Source organism: Rhipicephalus microplus, chromosome X, assembly GCF_043290135.1.
Source record: "Rhipicephalus microplus isolate Deutch F79 chromosome X, USDA_Rmic, whole genome shotgun sequence".
In the NCBI taxonomy this organism is placed as follows: Eukaryota; Metazoa; Arthropoda; class Arachnida; order Ixodida; family Ixodidae; genus Rhipicephalus; species Rhipicephalus microplus.
In genome coordinates, this window is record NC_134710.1 from 340709612 (window position 1) to 340722891 (window position 13280).

The 13280-nt window shown below is 39.6% G+C and overlaps 1 protein-coding gene and 1 long non-coding RNA gene across 8 annotated transcripts in view; both read right to left on the reverse strand.

The window, feature by feature from the left end:
* Positions 1-13280, reverse strand: part of LOC142776317 (uncharacterized) — an 87309-nt gene that overhangs the window by 43794 nt on the left and 30235 nt on the right. The window lies entirely within an intron of this gene.
* LOC119161201 (putative helicase MOV-10) overlaps positions 1-13280 on the reverse strand; it is an 89734-nt gene that overhangs the window by 9058 nt on the left and 67396 nt on the right. For all 7 annotated transcript variants that reach the window (XM_075879783.1, XM_075879786.1, XM_075879782.1 and 4 more), the window contains 11 exons: positions 12090-12241; positions 11826-12005; positions 11607-11754; positions 11305-11472; positions 11059-11159; positions 10765-10982; positions 6969-7117; positions 4835-5083; positions 3108-3284; positions 238-326; positions 74-174 (listed from right to left, as the gene is read on the reverse strand). In XM_075879783.1, the coding sequence (XP_075735898.1) occupies positions 74-174; positions 238-326; positions 3108-3284; positions 4835-5083; positions 6969-7117; positions 10765-10982; positions 11059-11159; positions 11305-11472; positions 11607-11754; positions 11826-12005; positions 12090-12241 (1732 nt within the window). The remainder of the gene's footprint in view (positions 1-73; positions 175-237; positions 327-3107; positions 3285-4834; positions 5084-6968; positions 7118-10764; positions 10983-11058; positions 11160-11304; positions 11473-11606; positions 11755-11825; positions 12006-12089; positions 12242-13280) is intronic.

A 13280-nucleotide genomic window follows, 5' to 3' on the forward strand; every position in this document is an offset into this window, starting at 1 on the left:
TTTCCAGTGCACTGGCACACAAGATCTAAAAGCACCCGTGAGAGATAATATCTATTGGAGTCCAATTTCTTACCGAGATGGGGCTTGGACTCGTAGGAAACCTTTGGACGGCATTTAGATGGTCTGTATGGCATTCCCCTGTACGCTTTCTTGGCGATGCAGAACTCGAGAATCCTGCAAAAATTGCCATGCATCACAATTCACACAGTATCAGTATAGTGCTTATTCTTCCCTCACCTGTTCCAACAGGGATCCTCGCTGAGCGTGTAGGGATTTCCAACTATCACCATAAGTCCTTTTGCTCTTGTCAAGGCCACATTGAACCGCTAAAACAGCATATATGCATAGTGTCATGAATTCGAATCTCTAATACAGCTATTGCCACACTGTTACTGTGCTGAGTAAGCGTGCAAGAAAAAACATAGCGCCTGGATAGCAGTTTGGTAAAATGTTTATTATTCACATCTATATGTGGCGTGTTGCTTTGTTTTGAAGCTTGAGATCAGAAATACGTACTGCACCTGTTACAATGTCAAAAAGTAAAGTCTAGTTGACCATTTTCAGTATTGGCTTGCTGGTCTTTGTATTTCCTATTATGACCGGCTGCATGGTCAACACAAATGAGGCCGGGGAAAAAAAAGAAAAGATTGCAGCTGCTCTAGAATCAATATTCTGCATTTTGGGTGCAATACATGCATTTTGACAGTGTTTGAACAAGCATTGTAGCTGAAGTCTATGTTTCAGCAAAAATCGAGACTTGTCCTCACCATTGTAAAAACAATTCCCTGTGATGATACAACAGGTTTCAGTGAAATTTCTTGTTTGACTACTTGAGCTTCCAGTCTTCTGGAAACACCTTATTTTAGGTCCTATACTGAAGCATCTAATTCTTTGTGGTCCGCTGTCAAGAAGCACCCGGCATCGCGTAGTGGCTCATCCACTTCACTGCTGGAAGGCACCCACCAAGGAGTTTTAAACTGTGCGGATTTTTGTAAATGAATTACTTGTCACACCATTTTTTGTATAGGGGCACAAGTGTTTAATAGACAGTTCTTATTGCTTTCTCAAGAGGTGGCATCACCATACAACACACAAGAAAGAAACTGCTAGTTCGGCTCCTGTAACGGCAATGGCGACGACAACGCGAGCACTATTCTAATCACCATCTTCATCACTTCAATGGAGCATCCTTTCTTGTAAGCCCCAGCTTATAACGATATTGCCAGCTGGCACTTTTCTAGTGTGCGGTGCACCTATACCACTGGCTTTGTAGAAAGTGATAAGAAAAATATGATCCTCCATGAAACAAAAAAAAAAACGCTCATTAGACGAGTGCTCCAATGATGGGAATCACAAACACAACACAGGCGGCCTGAGCGAATATTCACGCACTTCAAATATTCGAACAAATATTACAGTATTTGAATTCGCTTCGACACGATTCTGAATTTGCAGGTATTTAACATGTACAAATAAATGCACAAATCGCACGTAACCCTCAGTAAAAGTGGTTTCACTGCATCAAATATGTGCTATGCCGTGAACACACTTAAAAAAGGCAGCCCAGCTCTACACTTTCGTCAGGGTTCGCACCACTAAGGCAAAGGTGCTTTAATTTTTTTTCACGGCACCTAAGGTTATGCAAGAATTTATTCCAGAATGTACCAGAGGTAAAATGGGTAGAAATTTAGAACGGCAGAAGGCTTAACGTACCGTGCAATCTCGGGCAAATGCCCCAACCCGAGCGGTCACCCCACTCCCTTTTTCGAAAGACTTGAAATATGCAGCCACTTCTCCCCTCTCAGCGTTTTCACTGTTTTATTCACTTCATTTATTCACACTGCTTTTGTTCACCCAGCGAGGGCGAATAAAAACTGAATGCATGACTATTTAATTAAGGGGAGACGTGGCACTGACAATTATCTTTGTTATTTATAGAGCCAAAGGAGTGAAATTCGGCATGCAGATGTCATTTGTTGTGCCGATAACTAAAATCTGTTTCGAGTTATCTAATATAACCTTTGATTTACAACACTTGATAGACTCATTGTCATCCCAAAATTAATTAGCTAATTAGACACAAGTTCGTCAAAATTTTTGTATAAGAATATTCACAAGGGTTCATTTTGTGCCGTAATGCCATTGGTTTATTTTTAACATTTAAGTAAGCCGACAAATTTTTTTTTTTAATGCCCTAGACATTTTGTTTTACCAACAACTTTTACAAAAAGCAAATTACAAAAGTCTGCATGATGTGCAAACAAATATGGACAGCTTTAAGGCACTCACCAATGTCCCAGAATCTAAGTACAGGAAACGAAATGGCTATAGCTTAATTTGTTGTGAAATGGCACAGGGACACGACTGACAGCAACTGCTCAAAAAATGAAAGCTGAGAAAATAGAGCTAGAAGCTAATAAAACGGAACTCTGAAGGAAGCTGGCTTCATTTTTCATTGGAGAAATGCATCTTTGTGGCTATCTTGAGCTCCAATTTGTGTCCTCTTTATGATGATGCCAATATGGTGGCACTGTGTGAAGGGAAAGCTTCAAATTTTCATTTTTCTAGGCCCAATTTTATCATAGCTTTTGATGACAGCCCACCAGTAAAATGCTTGTTTCTCAACTTCTACTTATTTTGGTCTAATATCACACTATCATGTAAAACATGGTCTCAGGATTACAAAAAAAAATTAATTGAAAATCTAAACATTTTGACCAAGTTTACAATTTTCATTGCCACGTCCCTCTAAGTATTTAATTAAAAGCACAAGTGTGCATTAGTTATTCTTAACGGATCTTTTGAGGCCATTTCGAATTCCCACCCATGACCAAGAAGGGCCTCCCCTCCAAATCTTGTCGAATTATTCTTCACCATAGGGAAGGGCGCTTGCTTGGGATTTTACAGTAATGCAAATATAGTTTTATGCTTGTTAAACTAATGGCATCCTCACTTGACATCAACCCAAGACATTTTTTTGCTTGCATTTATTTCTAACATCAAATGTTAAACAACACTATTAGGGATAGCCCTGAAGGCAATGTTACACTTCCGCTAAACCAGGATGTTAACGTAAGGCAACAGGAATGTGCATGTGCTATATTTACCTTTGGGTTTTGAAGAAATCCCAGGTTGTGGCTCACATCACCATGAACAAGATTACGGTTGCTCCGAACAGTTGTTATGATTATAATCAAACGTTCTTGGCCTTGAAATTCCTCAGTAGAACCCACGCTAACATCTTTGTGGCCTCTCTTATCAAGCAGACTTCGGATCTTTAGTACCTGTAAAAAAAGTAAGAATGTTTTCAGCTTGATTTAGTTTAGATGGTTATAGATAATAAACTACAGTTTTTAGTTGTTATAAACTAGTTTGCAAATATACGTAGAAAGAAAGGTCAGGGGTAGGAGAGTTCAAAATGCAGCAGCTGGAAGTGAGTCATTACCTATAGGGAGAGTCAGTTTATTGACTGGATATTTTTCAGTGCCACACAAATTAAGTTATGGTGTATAAGTATGCTATAAAACTTTTCTGTTCTATAAAAAGTTATTTCAGATGATATAACCCATGGGAGAACCTTATTGATTCTATCTGGGACAGGCATGCACGGAAGCAAGTGTATGAGAATCTCATACATTTCTGCTTACAACTATTCTGCTTAGCACTGCAAGAATGGAAAATGCGTTTCACGCATGCATCTCCATAGAAATGATTGTCGAAACCTAGAATTAACCTGTTAGTTGTTAGACCATTCTACATGAATAAAAAGATCGTGGAGAGTAGGAAGAGAGAGAGGATAAGCATCACCTTAACTTGAACAATATGTATGCACAACATAACATTTTGTAAGACTGCGCAAAGAATATTTTAGGTGTCAGAGAATATAGCCTAGAGAAATGTACTAGCAGATATGTTTTTCGTAATCTTAGCCTCATACGAAACCTTTTAAGTGCGTAGCTTTTTAAGGTCCAGCTCATCGTCTATCCATAAATCTCATGTGATGTGGTCACACTCAAAATTAAGTGGTTAAAACAAGCCTAAAACAAGGCTAGCAATGCAGAAAACAGAGTTGATTTAAAAGACAGCTGAAAAGGTAGAATTTAGAATTACCAGAACTAACCAAGAAATGATTGCAATGATTAACTCAAAATTGCTAAAAACACTTTTGAAGACATGTGGCTAACTCAAACCGTTAAAGAGAGGGTGCCACTGTTCCACCAAGCAAACAACTGCTCCTCCACCAGCACTTCTCTAACACTACACCTGAAGGTGAAAAGAACCTACTCACTGAAAACGACTCAGTTAGGTAAAAAGAGCAGCGGGAATTCCATGAATAAAAATCAGTGGGTGCCCATGCTACGCACTTCCTCAGGTGTCAAAGTAGTGAAGCCACATTTGATTGATTATGTGAGGTTTAACTCTCGAAACCACCATATGATTATGAGAGACACCATAGAGGAGGGCTCCGGAAATTTCGACCACCTAGGGTTCTTTAACGTGCACCCAAATCTGAGCACATGGGCCCACAACATTTCCACCTTCATCGGAAATAGTGGAGCCAAATTTAGCACAGGACTTAGAACTACACAAGTTACTACACACGAACAATATTTTTTTGTTTAAGCATAGAACAGCTGAAGTATTGGAGCAGATAGGCTAATGCTTAAAAAAAAATTGCACTGTAGGAGAAAAGTGCATGGACAGAAATTAGCAAAAAAAGAAAATGAATAGATCTTAACTTAAACACAATTTCAAAACTCAAATCGTAACCGATCATGAGTGCCCCATTCTGAATCCAAAAGCAGCGCACCTAATGTGCTCACAATTTACCAACCTGCTTACGGTACGGAGAAACAATTCCAATGTCAGTCTCTCGAACCTTGGTTCGCACTCCATTTTTACCATCCAGCAGAGATATCACATAGTCCACCACAACTTTGACTTCATCCGGGTTGAAATAAGAGGGGTTGTTACCCTCCCTCATGTCCTTTCCACACACACCATGAAAAAGGAGTGGCACACCCTTCGTTGGCAGAGCATCCCATGTCAACATGCTCTGTGTGATCATCTCATCTGCAAACACCTGCAATGGTAGATGCAATGGTTCATGCATGATTCCATAGCTACACATCAGCAACCTGCTCATTTGCTAGTCTTAATTCTCCTTATGAATACATTCCTACAATGACTGTTACCCCTTTTGTTAATGAGAGCTGTAACAAAGAAGTTATACATATGCTGTAGGGAGGCATGCTTCTTGGGAGTTTTTTAGTATCAGCCAAGAGGCCAATGCACAAGTGTTTTTTGCATTGCAGTTCAGTGGTAAAGTGTTAACACAGCATAGAACTGAAATAATGGTCTTGTGTCAACCAGCTAAACACAACTAATAAGCCATAATAACATTTTTGTGCTTTTTTTAACCGTTCATTACACAACTTCGAATGAAAAGGTGACTGTACTCAAAATGCTGTGAAGAACCATATGAGATTGATAGTATCTCATTTTTTGTTCTTTTTGAACATAGGTATGTTTTGTTAGCTATGCCTAACTTTATAAACTGGAACAACTTGCTACACGCGATTAAAGTACAAGCAGTTAATGAAGCTCACTTATTCATGGCAATCCAGGAGATTATGTACCCTTAGGTAAATTAATACAATGCATTGAGACTCAATTTTTATGTTCCGTAGAGCTACGTCTGGGTGCTTGAACTAGAACAGCAACAAATCGGCAAGTACGCACCAAGTCAAGAACCACGACAGAACACTGAGAAACACAATAACCACAGCTTCTCGACATCTATGCCAAACGTAACAGTTCAGAAGGGTGAGGAACTTTGTCGGCATTGTGATTAGAACACTAAAAAATATAGGGGTGTAGACAGCAAGATCATAAACACAGCACAGTGTTTGCATTGTCACCCCCCCCCCCCTTTTTTTTTTCATTACACACAGCCATGGTCCTACAGGAGAAATGTGCAGCAGGAAGGCTACTTGTAGGTGTTCAGGTGTCAGATTTAAATCCAAAGTCCTAGAGTAATTGTGGTTGAGAAACTTCGCATAGCAGCGAAAAATTCCATCTATCTAACAGTTGTTCAAAGCTAAAAACTGGCAAATCAAGCCACGGCGCAAACCTACAAAGGAAACTGAATTTAGGTTTCTTAGATTCACAGTTGAAATAGAAATTCATATTCCACTTTGAAGGTTTTCGCAGTACTGATTGGTCTATTGGAGTCAAATGAAACTCAAACTGCGGCAAGCACCCGCAATGATACAGTGCACGTCATCCAGTCATCAGCATGGACAGAGGTGCATATGCAGAGTGCTGCCAAACTGAATGGTACACCTATCAATACTATAGTGATGACTGAGAGGCGTGCAATTTATCATTGCGAATACTTGCCACTGTTTTTCATTTGATCAAGATAGTACATACTCAATGCTTTTCAGACATTGGAGGAATCACCATGGTAAGGCATATTGCAATATGTCTCAGGTTTGATTCCAAGGTTAATAATTTGTGGCTTCTTTGTAGCTGTGTGCTACTGTCAGATAGATGACAATTTTCCTTTCCATGACCTTCTCTCCACCTTGACGCCTTCAGCATAGCAAACTTTGCATTTTATGTATTACTGCAGCTCTCAAATCAGCGATTCTCTCAACAAAAAAAAAAAATACAGCAAGTCAAGTATGCAGATTGTTATCTCCATAATTTAAAAGTATAAGTGTAGCTTAGATTTTATTACTATTATTACTATTATTACTATTACTATTATTACTATTATTACTATTATTATTATTATTATTATTATTATTATTATTATTATTATTATTATTATTATTATTATTATTATTATTATTATTATTATTATTATTATTATTATTATTATTATTATTATTGCAGGAACAATAAAATAAGACACAATAGCCAAAAATTATACACTGCAGGTTCAATGTCACTCGCCATACCTTCAGTTCATTGTTGTAAAACATCTCATTGGGAACTTTGAGTATGTCCGCATGGCTTCTGAAGTTTCTCAGCAACTTTGTCATCATATAACCATTGTCATTCTGCTGGTACGAAGGCATTTTAATGAGGCGCTCCAGTAGTGACACGCCTGCATGAATAAACACCACAGTGTCAGTAACCAGCTGCACAAGGTGGTACATCTTGCTAGTTAAGTGAACAACATGAACGACAAGAGACAGTAAAACAAGGCACTTGCCTTCTTTCACTGCCCCTTGTTGCTCAAGTGCTTTACCTTCTTAACATAAATTTTATACAGAGCAAACTGAAGGAGTTGATACGAGAAATGTGGCAATGTTATTTAGTTGGAACTAAGTGAAGAAGCAGTTTCCACAGAGCTGCCTAATTTTTCAGCTATTACTGGAAGTACCCAAATACCAAATGTAAGTCTGGTGCAGTAATGCACTCCTGCATGCACACCACATTAAATGGCCAGTGTAGTGGCAAATACATAACATGCTTTTATACCTTCAAGTCTCCCAATGATTATCAGCAGTGATGCAGTGCAATAATTTAGACTAGTTTTGATTATGTGAATAAGTCATTTGATCAGCAGTTCAACTAACCAGTTGTGGTTTGTGGCAGTTATCGAAGCATGTAAAGTTACTTTTTCAAGCAGATGAAAAATGACCATCACAATTCTTTGTACATATGGTATGAACAAAGCACTCAATGTTGTAGAAAACAAAGATGCATTTCTTGAAGAGGCAAGTGTAGGCAAGTATTTATAGAGTATATATGCAGTCTCGTATATACCGTAACATAGTATAGTGACCAGTAGAGCAGAAACCTGAAGGCAGTCTGGGAGGCAGCCACCTCATTGGGAGAAGCATGTGCCCTATTCTTTGGGGGTAAATACACAGATGCAGTAACATCAACAGGTGCAACAGCCACAAGGTAAAGATTGCCATAGCTTCATGCAGTCAAGGCAGTAATGTGAGCTAGTTCATTGCCTTAACTGGCATAATTTTCATAGCACAAATAATATGCTTGGACAAAAGAGGTCACGAAAACAGGTCTATTTTTCGCACTACAAACACGAATTCCAGCTATGGCTCAGTGCTATGCACTTTTTACACACGGCATAGAATGAGCGTTTAGTTTTTATCAATACATCAAGTGATGAGATACAGAAATAGAAAGCTATAGCCTCAATCACTTTGACATAGTTCTACAAACACAATAAAAATGAATGGAGAGAGTGTCTGTAATGACAAACCTGTAGACATCATGTGGCAATATCCTAAATAACTGATCACATAGCACAAAATTTTGTACAGGGGAAAAGAGACGAAGATGAGCAATAACTTCCGGCAAAAAGAGACTTTCCTGAGAATAAGATTTTTGCGCATAGCAGTTGTGGGTTTCTTGAATTATTTGTTTTTCAAATTTTGTTAGTATATTGTCACGTGGTCATGACGTTCACAAAGGCTGCAGACTGTATGTTGAAGATGAGGCTGTTTATATTTGGCTGAACTTGTGACCACAAAACTGAAGGTCAGATCACAGTAACACACGGGCACTGATAGCAGCAAACAGAGCTTCGGCCATCGATCAACTGACAAGCGATGACACGAGTTGGCATTTATACATGTGCAGTCGAATATTCCGGCGCTATCATTAGCGACCACGTAAGTTCCAGAAGAATCTAATGTTCCCATTGTGAGCATAATCGCATCGAAAGGTTCTACGATTATCTCGAAGGTTTTAGAGTCAATCAATGTGGTTTCACAAGACGGCACTTACATGTGTAATGGTGCAATGACACGACTTTATAAAGGAGCGTGGCAATATATATATGTGCACGCTCTCCAAAATAAACATTGTTGGAATTTAGAGCTTGTCTCTGTTCCTTCTCTTGCCTCGTGTCAAATTTCGCACTACTAGATCAGCGGGCTCAACTTTATTCTGTTGTATTCTAAGTAAAAATGTAACATCCAGTTACACCAACAACACTAAAACATGTGGACACTCACATCACCCCAGAGAAAATGCTATCGTGTCCACGTGTCCTGAAGATTGGCTTCCCTGTGGAACATGCACAAAGCCAAGTTAGGTGTTTTCGCGCATGGCTGTGAGCGTGAAGAGAGTGACCTCAGCTTTGCAGAAGTGCCACCTGTTGATGATATATAAGCATGCCATGGGGAGCAGCACCCCTGCTCTTGGCCTGAGGAGCTGGTAGTGGATAGTCACACAATGATGGATCATCTCCATGGACTGCCATTCATGGGAGTCTCATGTGTGTCATAATGGCATTTTACCATGTTTTTTTTTTCATAATGTGACTAGTAGACTGGCTATGTGAATATATTTGCATGTTATAAATTCTACAATTTCGCTGCCTAGCTTGTTGTGTAAAAGGTGCAAATAAATGCACATTTGTTCACTTTCACTATGGTGTGTACTGTATATTATTCTCCGAGCATGAGAGAGATCCCACAAGAAAGCTACTCTCAAAAAACTTTCACAAGAAAGCTACTCTCATACAAAACTTTATTTGAAGTTGAATAGAAAGCAAATAATTTGCCGAAAGCCTACAAAGTAAGGCTCAATGTTGCTGCCTAGAAGTTCAACAGAATTTAAACATGTTTCGAAGTGGATGTAGCTAAACCACACTAAATGAAGTTTGCAGTGCTTTTCCAATTTATATAATGATCGCAGCTTCTTCTTGAGCATTTGTTGACCTTAGTTTTTATGAATACATGTGTATCAAATAATTGTGCAGTGCATCATGACGGCATCTGAAGATGTGTGTGGAGGGATCAGGGCCATACCCAGGAATATTTTTCGGGGGTGTTTATGTGAAGAACGGCCAACTTTAGCCACCAGTGGTCGATGTGAAAGTATGTAAGCACTGTAGTGCCACCCCAAAATTTAAAGCATGAAGAAACTTCAGGGGGTGTCAGAACCCCCTCAGCTCCCCTCTAGTTACTGAACTGGGAGGGATCACTTTACCTCTACTTTAAAAATTTCATTGAGTTCTGAAATCAGCATTCTTCGGCTATTTCAACTCAAAGAAAGAGATTTTACAGCGCCAGCGATGCAGTCAATTTTTGGTGGTGACATGGTGGTGTGTAGGCTAATTACCGCAACCGAAAAGTTTATATACCAATCAATCCCCAACTTAAATATTTCAACCAAAAAATGGCACCCCAAGAAACTAGAAGCTAGCACGAATACTTCAATAAAAATTAAACACGATCACTATTTTAGAGGGCAGAAGCATGGAAGCCTACACTGGCCGGTATATCATTATGAAACTGGTCGCCTTTACGAGTTGGTGATACGTGTCCGTATAGTCCCACTCCAGTGATGAAAGCAAATGCATAACACCGTATATGGACATGTCAAGGGTTGCAGCCAGAACGCTCCGGTCACCTTCTTCAAGCCGCCCTTCACTACACCGACACAACCAGTTAGAACTGCTGGATACATGACAACACATTCCACAAGACACTACTTCACTTCATACACAACACCGGCCTAACAGCGCACATTTAACAAACAGCGCACATTTAACAAACATACTTGCAAAAAATATCATGCCTTAAAAGCAAGTCTTTATCGCAAAAAGAAGATGAACGGGAACAAATCAACGAAATTATGCTGCATTTGGCAATGGGAGCAGAAATCTGACCAGAAAATATTTGTTAATTGAAGAAACGTGCTAAATTCAGCATGAATATTTTTGCTTCAAGCATTCTGCCACATGTAGGGGCCATGCTTGTAGAAACATACCTAAATTGTAAGATGAGCAGAGACGGTTCCTAATCACTGGCCCCAGCTGCATAGGGTCTCCGGCAAGAATGATGTGTCCCCCAGGGCCACTCTGGTTGGGATTCCAAGCTTTCATGAGCCCCATGAGAGGGATGACACACTCTGGTTCCAAAGCATGGCCAGCCTCATCCACAATCACATGGGTAAAATGGTTGAGCGGTAAACAGAACGACAGTAACCTGCAGAGAACTCGAGCTATGTTATACTAGCAAACATGGAAAAAAAAAAGGGGGGGGGGGGAGAAAAATCTCTTACTTGAATGAAGTAACCAATGTGGCAACAATTATCCTGTATTTCTTCAACTCCGATGCAGTATAACGGTGCTCACTATCAGCTTCCACATCATTACAGCATTTCTAAAAAAAAAGGATTGATCATAATTATGAAAATATCTTTTTTTTTTGTAAAACAGCTTTCCTGACAACAGAGCAACTACATACAACATACATGCACAAGCAATACAAGCAGACATGTAGAGACTGTACGAAATGCATTCCCTACCTTGAGCTTGAGTTTCTTTGAAATCTTGTCTGGGTTGACGGAAGCAGAGTACAATCGAAGCATTTGCATTGGCATTATATGGTCCAAAAGTCGCTCAGCTAACAAATCACTAGCACTGTTCGAGGGAGCAGTGATAAGAATGCGACTGCACGGGATCAGCGTGCATATCTGTGGTAATGTAACAGGACTGACATTATTACAATGTTTTTCATGCAAGGCACAGTCAGTGTTGAACATACAAAATGGTATAATAAAGAAAACTGGCAATATTAGCAATGTTAGGGTAAAACTGCCCAACTTACCTGCTTGATTGCCTCGACTAAAGTAACTGTCTTCCCTGTGCCAGGAGGACCAAACAAAAGATACGGATAAGGGCGGTGCAACCCTAACAACATGTCACTGACAGCTTTTGACTGCTCTTGGTTCTCTTGAATCTTCTTGTTGAAAAACCTGTTTCGAAAGAAGCAGAAGGCACAAGTGGATTAACTGCAACAGCGGCTGCAGTCAAACAAAATTTTTACCTCAAATCAGATAGTTCGAGTGCCGGTTTGGATGGTGAAGAGCTGATGTTAGGGAAAATGAAATTCCACAGGTTCCGTAATTTGCACAAGTCAAGAGCTCGATGCATCCGCATCAACGGTACTCGATTGAACGTAAAGCGCACATCAAACTTCATTCCTTTGATGTAGATGTCCTTAAACCTGCATATGGCACAAATGGAATAAAATTATTTGTCATACGAAGAGTCTTGGTAAACTTAAGCAAATTCAAAAGTATGCACTTACTTGTCGCTAACTCTGACTTTGACGGATGAGCCATCAATGCTGGACACAACTGCTTCATACTCGGTTACTGCATTAGGATTGCTTAAAGAGGGCCTAATGTATAATCTATTTCCTTTCATAACTGATGGGCGTCCTTCAGTTGCTCCAGGCACCTAAAAAAAAATGCAGTCATCACAATCGGCATATTTTGCCACCCCACTTCTGAATAATAATGTCAAACAATAAAACCTTTATTGCCGATTTTCGCTATTTCAAGTGCAGTTGTAATGAACTAAAAAATGCAAAGTTATGGGTTGATAAAGACATGAATGCAATTAGTATACCAAGTACCATTCAACTAATGTAACCAGTGTAATGTGGATGAAGCGGCACTCGCGAACGGGTGCGTGTTTGGCTATAGCATGCAGAAGAGAAAGACAAATCTCAGAATAAGAACAGCCAGCCTACAGTAAGTGTGTTGTCTCTTACTTCTCAGCATTACAATATATATTGTGTGACTTGTTGAGAGTACCCCTAGTATATTCGTGTAATGATTGTTACTGTGCACGAGCTTCGTGGTTAAGGTGATGTGGACACTTTTTTTTTCACATGCAACATTTTCCACACCACGAAGCAATTAAATATAAGTTCACACGAGAATACGAGCTGTGCATCAGCGTTGGAAACTGCCATCAGGATAAGAGCCGGCCTTCAGCAACGATGTTGTCCTTTGCTTGTCAGCATGACAATGGCGCAGCACTTGCACCACAAATAATTAAAGGGGCCCTGCCACACTTTTTCAACTAACCGCTGAACAGATTCGTTAAACAAGTTCGTCTCCTTATGAGTGAACCGGAACAAAAATTTCTTGAATCTGTTAAGTATGAGCAAAGTCATATTCATTGCACACTGTAATTGCCTTCTTCTCTCATCCCAATTATTGCACTAGAAGCTAAGCAGGGAGCAATGGCATGGGGAAAAGAATTAAGTCATGCCCGCCTCATGATCTTGAGCACATTTTTTTGTAGTTTTTTTAGACACTCTGCTTACTTTCAGTGTGATCGCAAGCACGCACAGGCACCTGGCGGCATTCCAAGGTAACCACAGAAACTATGCAGCTCAAGATACTCAAATTAGCTATTGGCCGTGAATTGGAGTATGGTATATGGTGCAGTCATTTGGGTATATAGCATCATTTTTAAAATAAGAGAA